This window comes from Onychostruthus taczanowskii, unplaced genomic scaffold (assembly GCF_017590055.1).
Source record: "Onychostruthus taczanowskii isolate IOZ18803 unplaced genomic scaffold, ASM1759005v1 scaffold42, whole genome shotgun sequence".
Lineage (NCBI taxonomy): Eukaryota > Metazoa > Chordata > Aves > Passeriformes > Passeridae > Onychostruthus > Onychostruthus taczanowskii.
Window position 1 is genome coordinate 4,543,838 of NW_024501682.1, and position 19,043 is coordinate 4,562,880.

Consider the following 19,043-nt stretch of genomic DNA (forward strand, 5'->3'; position numbering starts at 1 on the left):
CCCTTCCCCAGCATCCCGCAGGCGCCAGAAGGCGTTTGCAGCCCAGCCGTGCTGGATCCCGGAGCGGGGTCTGGCCACCCTCGGTTTGCCCACCCGCCTTCGGGACGCGGCGGGGGGAAGAGGGGGCAGCTTTTTGCCGGGGCAGGCGAGCACCGGGGCAGAAAAGCCTGAGGTCGTGCCCTCGGGGAGCAGGTGGGTGACCACTCCGCTTCCCTCAAGGCCCGCACCGCCCGTCCTTCCCCGTGCCCGGGCTCTCCGCTCCCGCAAGGTGACTTGGGCTGCCCGTGGCGTTCAGCGCTTCCCCGGACCGGGCCGGCAAGGGCCCCGGCGTGCCCGGGCCAAACCGGGACGGGTGGCGGGGCTCTGGCCGCCCGGCACCTCCTCCCCCGGCGTCCCCACCAGGGCGCCTGCTCTGCTCCGCTCAGGACTGAGCCCGAAAACACCCCGCGGCGAGTGAAGCAACCATACACCGAGCTGGATTTCTAAATTTTATTATAAAATAAAAGCAGAAATATTTTCCAAAGAATGTATTCACATAATATAAACAATAAACAAAACTAAGGTGAGTGACTTGCGGTTGATACTGTCGTTTAGGTCTAAACTTGAGCAGCAATTCCTGTTTTCTTTTTAAAGCCCACTCCAGCCCGCGTCGCACACCGAGGGGAAAATCTACCTCTGCCTTCCTTCGGGCCGGAGCCGGGCCATCATTTCCTTTCCCACCCAGCAAATGGCGAAAGCACCACATGGACAAGGCCAAAGAAGCTGTTTCTGCATAGCATCAGCTACAAGAAGGTTACAGAGTCTGCCTAGAGCGCGTGTTGCTGCTATATCTTGACTACAACTTTTGTATTCTTAGTTGGAATTGTACATCGTACACCTGCCACGGATACATAACTACAATAGAATAACGGGAGCGATGTGTAACTTTCAAACAGGCATGGCGAGAGCAGCCTTGCGTTCCCCTTTCTTCCCCACCCCCCCCAAAAATAAAAATATTACGATGTGCCTCTTCCCACACAGACCGGCCCGATCGAGTGACAACACTGAGAGATTTGTGAAGTTAAGGCTGGAATGAGCTGCTACACCGGTCAGCCTTACAGCCTGCCGTGAAAATCACGGCTCCTGTCCAACAGTCCTTACATGCCTGAAAACGCCTGTAAGCAACCCTTAAGGCTTTTCACAATATCAGCTACCCACAGCGGAGCCCACTACCTTGCAAACCTGCAGCCAGCCTGCTGCCAAAGGGCACAACACTTCCACTAAGGTGTTTGTCATTGCTTTCAAAGTCCCTGGTAAGATTAAGGAAAAAAAAAAAAAAAAGGAAAAATTGAGGAAAGGAGGGCTGGTGCGAAGGAGTGAGCGTGTACGCGGTTTTAAGAGCCCAGATCGACCAAGTTAGATGACATGGGGTTGAGAATGGAGTCCTGCAAGCTGTGGTGGTGCATGGGGTCGGCGCTGGGCACGGGGATGGCGCTGGGGCCCTGGGGGTGGCCCAGGCCGTGCAGGGGCTGCAGCCCGGGGTTGGAGCTAAGCAGCAGCGCGGGGCTGGAGGAGGTGTGATCCGGGGTCCCTGACGGCGTCTTCTCGTCCTCTGAGCTCCCCAAAACTGTCTTATTCCCGTTCATTGACGCCGAGAGCGGGTTGTGGCTGTTGGAGTTGGAATTCTCGTTGTTTTCCCTATAGGAAACACAAAAGAGGGAGGGAAATCACCATGTGGCCGTCGCTCCGGGGTGCACACCGCGGGAGCGGGGGAGGTGGGAGCTGGCTCCAGGGAGCAGCGAGCGGAGGGGAGTGCAAAAACTGTAGGTTTAAAAACTCTGCCAACCTCCAAGGCCTCTTCATCTGGCACTTAGGTCTAAGGTCCGCTGAGCTTGTAAACAGTATCCCACCAGCCCAGTGGAAAGTGTCACTTTGCCAAACCGTAATTTTCTGCATCCAAAGAGTTTGCACAGCGTGAGGAAGGGGGCGGAAGGGAAGGGAGGAAGACTTTATTAAAAAAAAAAAAAAACACAAAAAAAAAAAAAAAACGAAACAAAAAAAAAAAAAAAACGAAACAAAAAAAAAAAAAAAACCAAACCAAACCAAAAAAAGCAAAACTTTTTAACTTTAAAACTGCTCTAGGAGCTGAAGAGATGTTCAGCCATGATTTCTCCTGAGAAGGCCGAAGCCCGGAGAGCTGCAAGCTCTCCAAGGATGGCTCCGTGCAGCAGAACAGCCTCCAGGGCTCACATCAGGAAGGAAAATCTTTTGCTTAAGTAACTGGACATGGTTTTTCCCCCCTCGCCCTGATCTTCAAACTCAAAACATAGCCCAATATGGACGATACGGAAAGCGAACAGAATTAACCCGCTGCTTTCCCCGGCCCTCTCAGGAAATGGTCCGCATGCCGGCCGCTGCTCCTCCGTGCCCTCCTGGAGCGGCGTGGGCGCAGCCAGGATGGCTCTGGCACGGCTCCGCGGCGGGGGCAGCCGGCACCACCGGTGCGCCTGCCGACAAAGGCTCGGAAAGGCAGGACGTAGTTTCGAAATTCATCACCGGGTAAATACCAAGGAATAGCTGGAGGCGGGCCAAGCCCTTGCATATGTATCTATATATTTATATATCTATGTATGGGGTTTTTTTCGGTAATGTGAGTGACAAGAAGGGGTCGGGGTTGCCGTCTAGGCAAGGCTTACGCGGCCTGCATAGCTCTCATATAAATACTTTAGACACCGTTCTGCCTGAAATACTGAAGGCAGTACAAGCCTATTTAAAAACTTCTGCGGAAGTTTTATAACACGCTATCTGGCAGAGGGGTCTTATCCTGCAGGGTTTGATCGAGAGAAGTTAAGCTATTGCACTGACGGGTTTTCCTCACTAAGGGTTGCATGATGTGACTGGAGATAGTAACAAAAAAATAAAAATATACAAGAAAGCTCTGTTTGAACAGGTTTCCTTGAGTGGATGGCAATCCCATGAACGGTCTGTTTTCCAATGCCTGGAGTGTAATATTAAGTTGAGTGTATTTTTCAATGTCAAAAATATTATTTGTCTCTGGAGACCTTTAAAGTTTGATTCCTCGGGAAAAAAAAAATGGAATAAGTGTAACCTTCATTTCCTCTGGATATTTGAAGGTGAGTCCCTGCTATCAGCAATAAAAAGGATCTCTAACATCTCGTAAAACCAACACTTGTGAGGATTTGAAGGAAAATTAAGGCGCTAGCACAGTTTCGGGAAATGTATAGAGCAAATCGGTGCCCGAATGTGCCGGGCTGCACAGCAGTGAGGCCGCGGCTCTGCCCGTTTCCAAAACACGGTTGGCAGAAACCAAAGATAGAAAGAATTCTCCTCGGAGGCACAGATCTACAGGATTCTGATCCACTAATTAACCGCGCAGATCGTACGATCATACGATTGTCTGTACGGATCGGGTAGGTCAGTGAGCTAGTGAACGCAGTAAGAGACCCTTTTTACTTCTTCGACCGTCTTCCTAAGGCACAGGGACAGCTGATGGAAAAATCATCCCGAATAGCCAGGGATGTAAGCATTAACCTCTTCGCGGCCATTAATGGTCCCTTCACTCCACTTAGGGTGAAAAACAGAGATGCAGAATCATATTCGGCCTAAGAACACACACCTATTGACGTGCGTTCATGAGCACCTTGCTGGGCAGCGAATAAGAACTGCAAGGTCATGAGCGAGGCAGGAAGTTGCTCCGCTCAGTCCTTGTCCAGGTCTCGTGCCGAACGCCAGGAGCCCAGGACAGAGGACACATTTGCTACCACCGTTCAGACCCACGGGTTGCCGGCTGCCCCTTTCTGCGCCTGGGTAACCCCCAAGGACGCGCTCTGAGCTGCGCGGGGCGCGGAGCCCTTGGGCCCTGCCGCCGCCGGCCTCTCCCGACGGGCCGCGGAGCCGCACGGGCACCTCCGGCCACGGCTCCTGGCCGGGCTCCACGCCGGGTTGCGGCGGAGAGGAGGCGGCAGCGCTGCTTAACTAGGAGTCGCCGCAGGCCGTGTGAAGCGTCCCTGGCAGCCGGGGCTGCCCCGGGGCTGTGCGGGGAGTGGGGTGTCGGCTGGGAACCGGTCTCGGCCGCCTCTCCCGGGGCTACTTTTGGTGCACAGACGCCTTCACCGCGCGCCTAGCTCGCTGGCCTCTGAGAGCCCCCGAGGCGGAGAGCCCCCGTCCCCTCTCAGGGGGCCTTCCGCAGCTGGGGCTGGGGCAGATAGAGAGATTCGGGGTGAGCCCCGGGGTCGGAGAGCCGCGGGCGCCGGGGGAAACCGTGGGAACCCGTGGGAAGCCGTACCTTTCCTTGGCCTCGGCGGCGCGGTCCCGCTGCCGGCGGTTCTTGAACCAGTTGCTGACCTGGGTGGTGGTGAGGCCGGTGGCCTCGGCCAGCTCCCGCTTCTCGCGGGGGGACGGGTAGGGGTTGTGGGCGTACCACTCTCGGAGGACGCTGCGGCTCTTCTCCTTGAAGCAGTAGCTGGTCTCCTCGCCGTCCCAGATGGAGCGGGGCAGCGGGAACTTGCGGCGCACCCGGTACTTGCCCACCGCCCCTAGGGGTCGCCCCCGCAGCTTCTCCGCCTCGATGTAGTGCGCCTTCAGCCAGAGCTGCTGCAGCTTGGGGTGGTTGTGCGCCGAGAACTGGTGGCTCTCCAGGATCTTGTAGAGCTCGCGGAAGTTGCCCCGGTGGAAGGCCACCACCGCCTTGGCCTTCAGGACGCTCTCGTTCTTGTGGAGGTGCTCGCAGGCAGGGAGGGACCAGAGGAACCGCCCCAGCCGCTCGATGTTGCCGCCTTGCTGGAGCACCTCGCAGACGCAGGCCACTTGCTCTTGGGTGAAGCCAAAAGTCGGGAGCATCGACATGGTGAGCCCTGCCGCGCCGCGCGCCCTACGGCCGCATAGAGGGGAGCGGCCGGGCGCGGGGGGCCGCGGCCATCGGCGGCGCCCGGCCCCGGGGCGGTCGCGGGAGCCGGGGAAAAAATGCGAAGAGCGACGAAAAAAGTCTCGAGAGCCCGAGCGAGGGCGGCTTTTCCCCCCGGCCGCCGCCTCGTTTTTGTAAGTCCAAGTTGCGAGAGTAACTTCGTGCCTCTTTTGTCTCCTATCTGCAGCGCTCGCAGCGGCCGCGGCTCTCACACCCCCACCCCCCTCGGCCGCCGGTTTGGGATCTCCCTGCTTCCCCCCCACCCCCCACCGCCAGATCCCACATAATATAGTGGTAAAGCCCTGCTCGCTCGCTCCTCTCTCCTTCTCGGAGTTTCCCCCCCTTTCTTTCTCTCTCTCCCTTTTTTTTTTTTTTTTTTTTTTTTTTTTATAATATTATTCTAAGCTGGCATGAAAAGTGATTATCCGCGCTGTGATTGGTCCGGTTATCTGACCCGGGGACTGCCAGGAGAAGACAATAGTTTTAGTCAAATTATTTGCCATGGTGACGCTGTCAATCAGGGGTAACCCGATCTGTTTTGAGGTGGCTCCCCGGCTGGGTTGACAGATTGCTCAGATCCACACAGAGGCGGCCCCGAGAGCTGAGATATTAGCTAGCGAGGGAGAAATTTCCGTCGTGATTGACGCTGCAGGCGCCCGTCGGGGGAGAGGGGGAGCGCGGAGCCCGGGCTCCTGCTCCTCGCCGCGGGGCACTGCGGCGCGGCGGGACGGAGCCGCTGTCTCGGCCGGGCCCCGCCGTCCCGTCTGGATCCCGCAGCCCCATCCCATCCCCGCTGCTCCGGACGGACAGCGGGCTCTGCCGTCCCTGGCAGCCGCGGCTGCAGTGGGTGGAAAAGCCCGTCTCCGACCTTTACAGAAAAATTTCTTTCTAAAAGCGTTCCCTTGTAGCCCGTCTCCCCAGCGCCCAGTAACCACTGTTGGAGAGTTTTATAAGGAAGGTGCCTCTCATGTACAATGGAGACCCTGTTCGTGACCTGGGATCCCATTACACGCTTCTCGTACCTGCCCGGGAGCGAGAAGAAGGCACGATGATACGGGGCCGGAGAGGGATTGCCTCTCCATGAATCGCCGGCCGTGCCCCACCGCGCTCCGGCGTGAAGGGCGCTGGCATTTGTGATCCCCGGACGCCGGACATCAACTCGATTTCCAGAGCGTGTCGGGGTGTTTCATCCAGGAGAGGAACACGTGTAAAAGTGTAAAAGTCAGAGAGACTTCGCTTGATTAAACGGACCCTTATCACCCACGCGTGCCCTTTGCACACGGCGTTTTAAGTTTACCGACTCCGAGGGGCAGGGACCCGCATCATTTCCCGTCCTTTGTCGGTCTACACAAAGTGAAAGGCGAGGGAGAGAGGCAGTGCAAGCTGCAAGGTCGAGGGAGAGGGTGCGATGAGCGGCTGAAGGGAGCCGCGGTGCCTTCTCGGGAGCGGCGCACGGGGGGGCGGCCGAGTGGGACCGCCGGGGCGGAGGCTGGCGCCGGGGATCGCCCAGGTGAGGGCACTCGGGAGGAGCCTCCCGGCCACAAACTCAGGGTAGTTTCCATGGCCTGTTATGTTCCCCTTTTGCTGAGAAATAATAATTAATCCCACAAGCTCCTTCTACGGTATTTGCAGTCCTGACAGGAGAGGTCTCTGCGATTGTGGGTTCCTGCCACAGTACCTTTTTAGCCGCCCCGGCGCGTCAGGGATTTAGTGAAGCCACAAGAGACCGGACTACGGCTCCCCGCCTCTCAGCCTGAGCCTCCGCGGCCGACGCACCGAGCCTCCGTGCCGGCCCGAGTGGGCGCAGCGGCCGTCCCCGGGGGAAGGCGAGGCTGGGGCGGCGGCGCGCAGCCCGGCGGCCCCCGGCGGCGGCGGCTCCCGGCGAGGGGGCGGCGGCGGCTCCCGGCGAGGAGCCGCGCCAGGGCTGCGGCCGGGGGAAATGCGGCGGGGGAGGGAGGCAGGAGGAGGAGGAGGAAGAGGGCGGAGTAGGGGGGCAGCGGATCAACCGTGTCCAGCTCCCAGCATGTCCGAACGCCTGTGTATATCCGCGGCGTATGCCCGTACTTTCTCGAGTGCACTCTGCTGTGGAAGCTGTCCTCCTACCTGTCCGTCCGGTCTTTTCACGAGTGCTGCCAAAGGGAAACAGTGGCAAGCGGGCGGTTCCCGCCCTGGATCCTCCGGGAACGGAAAATAGAGGCTTCTTTTTCAGATGGAGGAAAGAACAGCTCAAATTCGTTTAAAACAAAATCGGGCATGTGGGTGACAGGTCGGTAAAGTCCCCTCGCATGATGTCCCCTCCGTTCTTTTACAAAATGAGCTCTTAACCGCTTAGTGCCTCGATTCCGGCCGATCTCTGCAGGATTCAAACTGTGCTTGTTTGTAAACGAAAGCATCCCGATCCCAGCGCTTCCTAGACAACCTAGGCGGCTGGATAGTTCGTAGTCGCAGCTGCAGCCAGCAGTGGCGGGACGGTACAACCGCGCCACTTCAAAGGTTGCTCTGAGCAGAAAAGGCAACAAAACCACAAATCCCCTCTCCCGTACCCGACCTCTGCGCGCACACACCGTGTGCCTTCCGCTCCCTCCCGCAATAGGGACCCTGGAAATAATGAAAAGTGCTAGCGAGGTCTGAGCTGTGTCTCCCGCCTCCATGCCACCACGCTCGGTCGCCCCACGTTTATTAGAGATATACCTGACTCCTCTTCCTCTCTTTCTATCTCACAACCACAGTGGTTAAATCTGAACTGGAGCAGCTGTTAGCCCTAGCTGGAAATGAGATATCAAAACCTGTTGCATAGATTTAGACCTGAAAAAGAGTCTTAGCATCCTAAAATGTGAGTACAGAGTTTACACTCCAGCTCCTCCATAGGCGCTTTCACTTTAGGCTGCCTTAGCCAGGCTGCAGCTTGCATGTAATGTAAGTTCACTTCCCGGAGAGCTGGGCAGAGGCAGGGCTACCCCCTTCCCGGGCACCCTGTATCAGCTTGCGTCCTAGAGCTATCGTAAATTAGTGACATCTGGATCCAAATTCTGCATAACTGCTTTTATCTTTAGGGAAAGAGAAAATTTTTTCCTACGTGCGAGAAGCAGATACTGGCTGCACAGCCGCGGCGCTGAGCGAATCGCATTGTAGTGCCTTGCGAGAGAAATAGGCGATCGGGAGAGGAGCTTTTTTTGGCATTTGCGAAGGCTCTCGTTCCCTGACATTATATTTCAGAGCAGGAGGAGCGAATCGCCTGCTCTCATTTGCCCCTGGACCGACGAGATGGTTTCGCCTGGCTACTGCCAGCTGTCTCCCGTTTAGCTGTCGTGGAAAGTTTTAGCTGAGCCGACCCAAATTTTCGCTCGGCTCCGCTGCCGCCGGGCGGCGAAGGCCGGGGTTTCACCGGGTCCGGGCCCGGCTGTCACTTTGCCTCACCCCGCTGCGCAGCAGCGTGCGGGGCCATCAGTGTCACCACAATCTTTGGGAAATAAGAGTTAAATAAAAAGGTGTTTTTTTATTGTGACGCTCCTTCCATTAGCTGTGACACAGTCTGGCTGAGGAACGGGGTGTGGGCGGGCGGTTTTCTTCAAGGAGCCTTTTCTTGCGTGGAACTGTTCCGTGCCCTCAAATGAGTGCTAAAGTAGAGCTGCAGTTGTCTGGAAATCGCCTTTTCGGCTCTGCCTTTCCCGTCCCTTTGTAAACAACAGCCTGTATGGGAAGCTGCAGGCCCGCATTGCTCCTGTCAAACACAGGAGCCGATTCGCCCAAGCTGCCCGACACCTTTCCCCAGCCTCTTCGAAGGCTGCTTTTGCGGAGCCCCTCATCCTTTTCACCGTGTTGGGTTCGGGACAAACCTGTCACCCACTCTCACAGAGCTGCGGACACGTCCGCTCCTGCCAGCCAGCCGTGGGCTCGGCAGGGAGACAGGGCCACCTCCAAGGGCGCTTTTATCGGCAGGGGTAGTGAAAAAATGATAAATCCCACAGCTTTCACATGCCAGAAAGAAACACATTTCCCCGCAGATGTCCACTACCGTGGCGAAGACTGTAGGGAGAGCAACCAAAATTACAGGCAACTCCAAGTCTTTGTTTCTTTCTTTCCTTCATTTTAAAATATTTTTTAAAAATTAAAAAAAAAAATTGTTTCCTTTTGGTGGGACTGCAATATGCTTTCCCCTTAAGACCTGTGGGGTTTACTGAGACCGAAGCTTGCCAGAATGAAGCTTCTACTCCGGCTAGGTTTTTCTTTTATTTATTTATTTTTTTAAAAAGGCATCATAGCTACCTTTGCCGCGATACTGGGCCTACCTGCCCCATACCGTCCAGCTCTGGGGCTCAGTTCAGTTTCCCCGGGCTCACAAGTTTTATTTTTTCCGTGGCGGGACTACGGCTTCTTTAGGCGGCCAAAACTCACCCGGGATTCCCGGAGGCAAATTTGCAACTCGGATCCGCGGGTTGTTCCCTCCGCCCTCACGTTATTTATTCACGCTTTTATTTATTTTTCAGTTTTGTTTAAAACCCGAATCTATCCCATCAAAGATGGCACTCAGTTCCTGTTTCGACTGAAAAAAGAAAGCACGGCAGACGATCACTGCACACAACTAAATTAAGACAAACAACAGTTGCTTGTTGTTCCCTGGTTTGGGGAGAAAGGAATAATTCAAAGCTTTTGCTGCGCGCAATGCACCGTTCCTCAAGGGGACGGGTCAAGGATTTCAGATATGTAGCGGGTAACTCGATTATGCTAACAAACCCCGCTTGAAAGAGAACGCTGGTGGGTGCGGGGCGCGGAGCGGGTGCTGGGGACTGGGGCACTCTGCTGGGAGCCCAGGGGAGCGGAGCCTCTGCCCCACGGAGCCGCCCCGCTCCCCGCGCTCGCAGCTGCGCCGCTCCTCTCCAGCGCGGAGCCTTTTCCCTGCCGGCTGGACCTGAGATGCTCGAGTAACACCTTCGAAAGAGATGTATTAATTAGGAGATGGGGGCCTGATGGGACGTGACTGAGTCGCCCTCGATGAATCTTCCCGTCCCCCGGCCGCCCCCCGTGAAATGGGACTCCGGGGGCGGCACTTTGTCCCCAGCTCAAGGCGCTGTAATCTCAGGAGCCCCCCACGAAAAACGATAGCCCCCCCAGACGATTAATGCGGCCGGTCCTGATTACTTTTATATTATTCTTTCTCAATCTCGGGCGAGGGGTTGAGAGTTTTTACCCAGTTCTGCCATCAGCACCCTCCCGGCCGTTAACCCCAGCATGGATATTTATTCGGGGTGTTCCCACAGATCCCGCGGAGTCCACAGACGGCTGGGGGGAGGACCGGGGGAAACAGAAGGGGGGCCCGGGCCGGTGGCCAGTCAGCCTCCGCCCCACTCCCGGCTGCGGGGACCGCCTCAGATGCTCCGCGGCGCGAGGGGACTCTCTCGGCACACAGTGTACAGCTAACAGACAAGACAACAACAACAACAAAAGGCACATATGGTTAAAATAAAGCGAGAGAGAGAGAGGGAGAGAGAGAGAGAGCTTTCTGCCTTAGGGGATTGGCAATAACTAGCCAGAAATGCAGGGTATTGAATCTAAACTTCTGGTGGGCTTCTGCGGGATTGACAACTTAAATCACACTACAAGCATCAATTTGACAATATTTGTAAACTTCTTGTTTCCAGGGATCTTCTTGATCAGAGATAGACCAGGTTGGTATGAGCTCCAGCCACGAAGGTCTCTTTTTTTCCCTCCTCCTTTCCCCTCTTCGAAGTTGATGAATAGCGATCATGTTTCTTTTAATGGCTGCCCCCTATTCTCACAGCCTCCCACAACTAACCCAAGAGCCTGTTTCCTCGACCTCAGTTAATTCCGCTGATTATTCCAAGATGATGAGGAAAGCACGAAGATTGTTCACTGTTCCTACCGATTCTGAGCATTTTTGTTACCATCTCCATCCCTGGCTCACAGGAATTTGACCGGGGAGTATTTTTAGGAAGAGGCAGCCCTCCCTTCGCTCCTGCCTTCCCTCCCCAGGCAGCAGACAGCTCCGGGGACTCGGCCACAGTCCTGTCGCCCCGTGGGTGCGCGATGCCCGCCGAGGGGACGGAGCACAGCCCCCTTCGTGCGGCGGCAGCGGCGGCGGCGGCCGGGAGGTCCCGGGCCAGCGGCACCGCCGGCGCCTCTGGGGCGCTCAGGTGGAGGCGGCGCAGGTGAACCCGAGCTCCCGAGGGCCTTTTCCCAAAGGGAGCAAACCGCCCACCGTGTCCTGTGGCACCAAAGGGAATTTCGGTTCCCCCGAGGAAGGAAAGAGGCTCCTTCGGCCCCACGGGCTGGAGGCGGGGATCCACTCCGAGAAACCTCACTAGAGGGCTCTAATACTCAGCTCCAATGGCTGCTGAGAGGAAACAAGGCTCGTCCTTAACATCCTTTAGTCTTCCAGATAGGTTAAACCTGGAAAAGTCTTCCGCAGTCTGTCAAAGGTGATTCACAGATGTCATTGCCATGGCAAGAAATCCCTTATCTTAGCAGCAGCCACCAGCTACCCTGCTTACCTGCAAGTGAGTGGAATTCATGTCCCCTTCCTGGTGCATAATGATACAAGAGGATTTGGGGAGCCCTTCTTTTCCTGTATCCATGGCAAGGGAAAGAAGCACAGCTTCTAAAGCCCCAGACACAGGTATCCTTGCCAAGATTTAGGGGAAAAAGCACTATACACAGATATGTAGACTTTTTTCCCCTTCACTGTAGAAAGAGCTTGTGTAAGATCTTCCATGGTTTGTGCTATTTAATATGTTCATAAACATCAATCTTTTAAATCTTGCAGGACTGAGGCAAGCTGAAATGTAATGTAGTGTTAGCAAGTAGCACACAGATATTTATGTCAAATGCTGATGAATTTAGCTGCAGTTTGCTCAGTTTTGGGATTTTTTTCCCTTTTAAATAATTGATATGATTTGCCATTAGGAAAAAAAAAAGCAAATGAGACAGTATCAATCAAAACTAAACCAATTATTTGTTGTAAGGGAAAATTAATAGAATTTCAGAATGCTTGTTATAACACCAAATAGCTTTTGTAATAAATAAGTAAATTGCCTTATTTACAGAAATTGGAAAGTGCAATTTATTTGCTTGTCATGTTTTGTAATTTTTCTGGTAAGTTTTGTGCACAGATCAAAACTACAGGAACAGCTTTATGGAAAACTCGATAGTTCATATAACATCAGTTTAAAAGTGATCAACTTTCCTGTGGAAAACTTGCTACTTCTGAATGCGCGACAATGTTCTGTATTTTCCTCTATGGTTTGTTTCAACTCCTTTTTGCTGAGTTAGTTCTGCTCTGTCCTTTGATGTCTTCTCCGCTTTATTTCATAGGTTCTTGAATCAACTCGAATACGCTGGGGACCTTTTACTTCCCAGAGAAAAACCTGGTATCCCTTTTCATTCCTTTCTTTTTTTTTTTTTTCATCAGTTTTATTCTCCATATAAACAAGGACTTTATTACTAGACTAAGATTGACTTTGTTGCTTATTTAAGATATAGAAAAGGCCAACCCAGTGAACGCTGAATTGGTTTCAGTCAGCTAAGTCACTTCAGCAGGCAGGACTGTGATTGTGTGCTGCTGGGGTACCATACCCCCATCAAATTTCCTCCAACAGCCAAGTCATGTGTGCACAAGGTGCATAAGGACACAGAATCTCCCCTGGAAGAAGATGCTGATGGCAGCACTCACTGATGCTGCACAGTGCAAGGAGGGGACATGAGCTAAGCACACCATTTGGCTGCCACCATGCACCCAGACACAACTTTGGTTGCACCAGATGGCACCTGATTTGACTCCCTCTGTCCTGCACTATTCTAGTCTTCCAACACTCTTCCAGAAGTTTCTGCTGTCCCTTCCATGCTCTCTCTCTGCTCCCTCCTTTGGCTTCCTGTTGTGAAAATATCACTGGAACAATTTACAATGCATTCCCTTATACTATCTCTGATACTCAGAGCTAGAAGCTCACAAGAAATAGTTTTGATGGTTTTTTTTTTTTTTTTTTTTTTTTTTTTTTTTTTTTTTTTTTTTTAACCACAGAGACACCAAAAGGCCCAAAGACCCAGTGACAAATGCCAAATGCCTCAGGAACAGAGAGGGGATCTCAGCCCTATTTTACTTAGCAATAGACATAGTTCAAACACCTTTGCAAAATGGGACTAAACATCACACCACCTTGAGACACAGAAATTCTTTGTCCTTCTAACAGAGTTTATAGTCATTGCTGCAGTAATTTTAGTTGTTTCATTCACACCATAGCTTGCTGAAGAAGCTGATACCAGGCACAGGGCTGAAGATTTCATTGAGTGACACTGAGCTGCAAGCATGGGATTCTTGTGCAGCAACAATTTTTCTATGTCTGCTACCTGCTCTGGATAAAAAACAATGAGGAAATTACTCTTTAAAGTAATTAAATATACACACGCATACGAATTTATGTGTATTTATGTAGTTTGTCTGTTTTAATTAATTTTAATTTTTGTTTAATTTTAATTCATGAAAAAACAGATTGCAATTTATTGAAATCCAAAACTTTTCTTAAACAGTAAGATAACCACATCAGAGTGATGTAACCTGGCAAAAATTACCTTAATTTTGAGCTCTTTTTCATTTCAATCATATAAGACAGGTGGTGGAAGAAATGAACAGAACCTGAGACAAGCTGGACAAAGTCTAGGAAGAATTTTAGAGAATAAGATTATTTTTCTCTCTTTCTCTCTCTTTATTTTTTTTTTTTTAATCAACATCCTGAAACAAATTCAGTTGTGGGTGAGATGTTCCTGTTATTTTGAAATGGAAGGAGGTTAGCAGCAACATTTGGCATGCACTGAAGAAGTCTGAGTACTGGGCCTTACAGTCATCATGAAGTGAGCCTCAGCTTTCAAGAAGAGAAGAAATAAAGAAGTGTAATTGGGTGAGTTGTGTGAATTATAACGTGAAAGCCGTAATGTAACGAGCATGTTTAATGCATGTAAGGGAAGGAAATGTTCTCGGTGCCAAACTGGATTAGTGGCTGGCAGGGGTGGATGAGTGGTATGAATACATCAAGGAGAGGGATGTGCCTGAGGATGGTTTTCTTAACCCATCAAACTGTTCTTTGAGACTTTTGGATATAGAGGACAAAGGTGGGGCCATTAATTTAAAGGATTAGGGCAAAAAGATTGAACAAAGAATGCAAACTGAAGGGTCCAAGTGTGGTCCCATCAACATCCCAGAGGAGGGTGTAGGCATCACAAATGATCCAGGGATTGCTGGATGCCAGCCCAGGGTGGTTGCAGTGATCTCTGGCCTTAAATAAGATGAAGTCTTCAGCTAGGTGAGAGACTGTTGGAGGCTTGGAAGCAGTTGAAAGAGTGGAAAGAGTATTTGCCATGAGATAAGAAATAGAAGGAGGTTTATGAAAGTGAAAGTTTGAAATTTTGTTGATGAACCTCTCTCAGGCATCTACCAATTATGCATCTGACACACACAGTGGCAGACATCTAGAATGGCACAGATCTTGGCAGTGTTATGGGACCAGCATTGTCACAAGGAGGAATGGTTTCTGAAAAATGCATAAAACTTGTTTCTTCAGTGTCAGGCAAGCATTTTCAGAAGAGAATTCACATTATTATTAATTATTATAAAATTATGGCTCTTATATGTCCCCATTCCCTGGGGACAAGAAGATGAACATTTATATCTCTGGTTATGTCTCTTAGAGCTCACTAAAAGCAGCTAAGAAGTGCAAAATCTTGTTCCTGGTATATATTTCCTTTGTGCTAATCTTTCAAGATACTGAAGGTGTTGAGATATTGTTGATATTATGTAACCTTCATTAGTTAGGCACACATAAGTGTTCATTTTGGTTCTGACAAATTTTATTTGATCTCTGGAGACCCATAATGTGATTCTTGCTCAATCATTTTGAGCATAAAGGGCACTTTTCTAAGTACTATAGAAGTTATAAAGTTTAAATGATCATGATCTGTAGAATTTGATGAAGCAGACATGTTTCCTGCCATGTGTTAAATGAACAACTAGTTACTGTGTACTGTGTGGTGATACAGGTTGATAATCTGATGCTGAATAATACGATGTCATGTGAAGACTTAAGCTATTTCCTTGTATATTCCCCAAGAAATAATATTTTCTTTGTGCACATCTGAAAATTCACAGGCAAATATGCAACCAATCAAATCTTGTACAAATGTTAACACCCAGATGTGTGTGTTTCTGCATGGAATTAATGTACAGCTACAGAATTGCTGGATAGAGAAATCCTGTAAAAATACAGATTAGGCACACACAAGTTAAATATGTCCAACTAGTCTGCCAAGAATGTACAGTTTTATGAAATCTGTTTTAGGTACAGAACTCTCAATATTTCCTTTGAAAAACTTTCCATTAACATACAAAAAAAGAGAGTGCAGATTTCTGTAAAAATCAGCAGAACCTTCCCATTTCATGTAAACAAATCAAAAGAACCATATAACCTTACTTCCAAAGGTCAACCCTTGCCCTCTAAACTCCCATTAGAAGTTAGAACTTGAGTAATCCTATCTTTTAATGACAAACTTTACAATAAACATATTTTGTATTTAGTAATAATCATTAATAACAAGTCTGTATGTTGGGTAGAACTTTTTTGAGAGAGACTGTCCAGTATTTGCTATGCTAAAATCCAGCGGCCCTTGATTTGACCATTTAGAGTGCCAGTTTAGATTAATAACAAAAATGGGAGTGAAAATAGAGAGAAAATACCCATGTCTGAGAACACCTGTCTCTTGTTCAGGTTGATACACCTTATAGCCCCAGTAAATTAGAAGGAGCTATTTGAAATTTGAGAGCCACAGGGGATTAAAATCAGATAAACCTCAGAACCGAAACCCAGGGTAAATTCTTGCAGAAGTTCATTTCACACCTTACAAACTTCCATTTTATTCAATAACTAGTTAGCCAGGAAAATAAAGGAAAGATTTCTCTCTGTGTGCCTGTATGTGCTGTACATGTACAATGTATGCACACCTTCACACACACCTGTGTATCCAGACTTAATAATTTTATAAATATGATGGGAGCCTTCCCTTCATCCTCTCATTAAATCAGTGGGAAGTTTGCTGAAACAAAGTGTTCTGAATGTCTATTTGTTTCTATTTCTATCTATTCCTAATCTGATCTATTTCTTCCACAAATGAGGAAACATGCAGTAGAGTTGACAAGCTCATGCCATTGTGGTGTTTGAAGCCATTTGAAGTCATGCCATTTGAAGACAGCAAACAGAATATTCTCTTTTTTTGATGTATAAGTTAAATTCTTTCATTGTCACCTTGTTTGTTGAAAATTTTGGTGAAAAAGTAAGTACTGAATAGATTTTTCTGTACTATCTTCATTAACATACCTACTTGAGCTAGAAGGCCAGTGAAGAAGAAGAAAAATCAGCAGGAAATTATATAATGCAATATACATTTGAAACGTGGACATGTAGCATGGGAGATTTTTGCACTTAATTCTCTCTACTGCCATGAATTACATTAATCTAGTGTCAGTTTAGGAAAGATAACAAGTGAGAAAATTCTCATTAGTTAAAATTTATGGTATATACAGGGCAATTTATCTCTTCTTAAATGCAAAGTAGTAAGCATTCATGCTCACCTACATCAGAAAGGCAAGTTCCTTTTCTTCCTGTAGAAGTAATATACCCCCCAAAAAATGGGAGAACCACCAGAAAATCCCGTGACAGCCAGTGGGAACTGGTTTTCTCCATTCCTTTGTGTCTGTATTTTGAGCTCCTCATAGAAATGGACTCAGATTTTAATTTTGTATTGAGAAGATTCATCCTTTTGGACATCTAAAAATGTAGTTTAATCTAAATTGATCCATTAAGGTTAAAACCAAGCAAAGCTGCAGGATTTAAAATCCAGTCTAGTTCAAGGCAGGTTTATTTCATTCTAATGATGTAACTATTCAGCATGCTGTTAGTGCTGCTTCATCTGTCTCTGATTCAGAGTCCCAACTTGATTACCTGAAGTGGTGTCGTTTTTGAGAAAGGCTGAACAACCCTGCCCATGAAATTTCCCGTTTCTGGCCTCACTCTGACGTTGCGTATTTTTCATGGACAGATGGTCATTGACTGATCACAGTACTTTCTGGGTATCTTCTGATGGCTGCTCAACCCCAGAAACAAAAAGGGAAAGTTGCCAAATCCATTTGCTCTATGTGACTCCCCACTTCAGTCACACAGGAAAAGGCCTTGCCTCTAACCTGGGCAGTTGATGGCTGGGTTTTCTCTTCATGTGTATCCTCTAAAACTGAACTGTGGATTTGAGAGGAAACAAGCTTAATATGCCATGTGCTTCCTATTTGTTGGAGGCATCAATGCTGAAGCTCTGTTGGCATGCTAAAATGTGAACATTTTTACAATGTAGCAGGTTATGGAAGCTGCTCTTGATAAATTCCAGTAACGGCATTTTACACTCCATGTGTTCCTTTCTGTGAATGACAGATTGCACTATTATGTCTCTAAAGAAGCTCTTGACAAGGGTGATTCAGGCACAAAGAAAGTGGAACATGTGTCTAATTCAGTGTTTCTACATTCCCTAGCACATTTACACAGGACTGTGATGTTGTTCTTTCTGATATACTGGAGCAAGCAAAAACACTGTTTATTCTAAGTCAGACACTCCCTAATAACATTAGAGCCTTTGCTGATGTAAACCTAAATATAAACCTATGAGTATGTTATCTCTTCTTCACTCTTGACTGAATCTGGAGCTATATGTAGAAGTTTACCAGATTTTTTTTTTTCCTCTTAGCTGGACAGTAGAAGGGACTGTGGCAGACAGACCAGAGGTAGATGATTTGACTTGCTGGATATTAGGGATTAGAGATTAACCAGTCTACTTGAGTAACTACTAGAAGTCTTTGTGTTGAAAATAGAGTCACCAAGTAAAAATAATGACGCACATTCTGTATTCTGAAAGTGCTTCTTGCAAGAAGATAGTTCATAACCTTACCCAGCAGGAATCTTCCAGGCATAGAAATTACTACTGGTTTTATCCATTTGGTGGAACTAATGGGAAAAAAATTTCAAAGATATATTATTGTTTGTGATTGACTAAATACTTAAAACACATATCATTAACCACTAGGTGCTCTCTAAAAACAGCACACAAATCCAGTTGTAAATACTAGAAACACTGTGCCTGATTTGGAAACATTCAGAATAACCCCAGCATTCCTTAAATGCACAGTTTTAACTTTGCTCAGGTCTGTTTTGTGGTTTACTCTTCAGCCTTCTAGGTGGATACATGAGTTTCCATTTCAAGTTTTAGCTTAATGACTTCACATAAGAAACAGGAGAAAAGGAAAGCTATATGAATTAAACATTACATAGGATTTGGCAAAGCACTTACAGGAATTCCATAAGGAAGGGTAAAAAAAACCCCAATCCCTACATAGCTGCACAAAGTTAGCAGTAAAAACGAATAGTGCTGTTACCCTCTTAAAGTACACACTTTTCAATCAGCCTTGGCTGGTGAAATGCAGAAGCTTCATGTGGATTACACTTTTTAAAATCTTTCAACATCAAAAAATAGAAGAACTGCAGTGTGTTTTTGTTTCAGAGTACTTTGCATGCAATCTCAAGATAAATTGGAGATACTGATTGTGTTTGTACCTGTGCCAGACGTTGTCGTTAGATATTTCTGTTTTGTTTCATCAGCCAGATGAACTTACCCAGGGACATTGATCAAATACCTACATTTAAAAGAACACACTGTCAAATTAGTGGATAGAAAGAGCACATTATGAGAGAGAAATTATCTGGTGAAAGATTTAAAGACTGACTCACTTGTGTTTTGTTTCATTAAATGTGGGGTAGTCCCCTTTCATTTTCCATTTAGCATGAACGTACTTGTACTCCATTACAGTATCAGCCTTATAAGAAATTAACTGGCTTGGGACACACATGAGCCTCCTTGGAAAAAATATGACTTCCCTTATTACAGATTCTAGATTACCTTAAAATATAGTGCCTGGAGTAGCTTATCCCACAGGCCTTCCTGAAGACATTCCCATGTACTGCACTAGGTTTCATGGCTACAAAGTGCTGTGGTTTTCCTGCAGGAGCCTGCCCAGATGGCCAGGGTGGTGGCTGCTTCTCCA

The 19,043-nt window shown here is 48.7% G+C and overlaps 1 protein-coding gene across 1 annotated transcript; it reads right to left on the reverse strand.

Annotated features, from left to right (window-relative positions):
- Positions 1 to 475: 475 nt before the first annotated feature.
- On the reverse strand, positions 476 to 5,254 carry SIX2 (SIX homeobox 2). Its single transcript, XM_041413590.1, has 2 exons — positions 4,286 to 5,254; positions 476 to 1,677 (listed from the first exon to the last, which is right to left on the reverse strand). The coding sequence occupies exons 1-2, from the start codon at positions 4,843 to 4,845 to the stop codon at positions 1,374 to 1,376; spliced, it is 864 nt and encodes a 287-aa protein (XP_041269524.1). The 5' UTR covers positions 4,846 to 5,254; the 3' UTR covers positions 476 to 1,373.
- Between the last annotated feature and the right edge of the window lie 13,789 nt (positions 5,255 to 19,043).

Excerpts from the sequence above, each read along its gene's own strand:
- SIX2 (XM_041413590.1), bottom strand. The coding sequence starts at position 4,845 with ATGTCGATGCTCCCGACTTTTGGCTTCACCCAAGAGCAAGTGGCCTGC. Across the intron at positions 1,678-4,285 it reads GCCGCCGAGGCCAAGGAAAG|GGAAAACAACGAGAATTCCA; the intron begins GTACGGCTTCCC and ends TGTTTCCTATAG.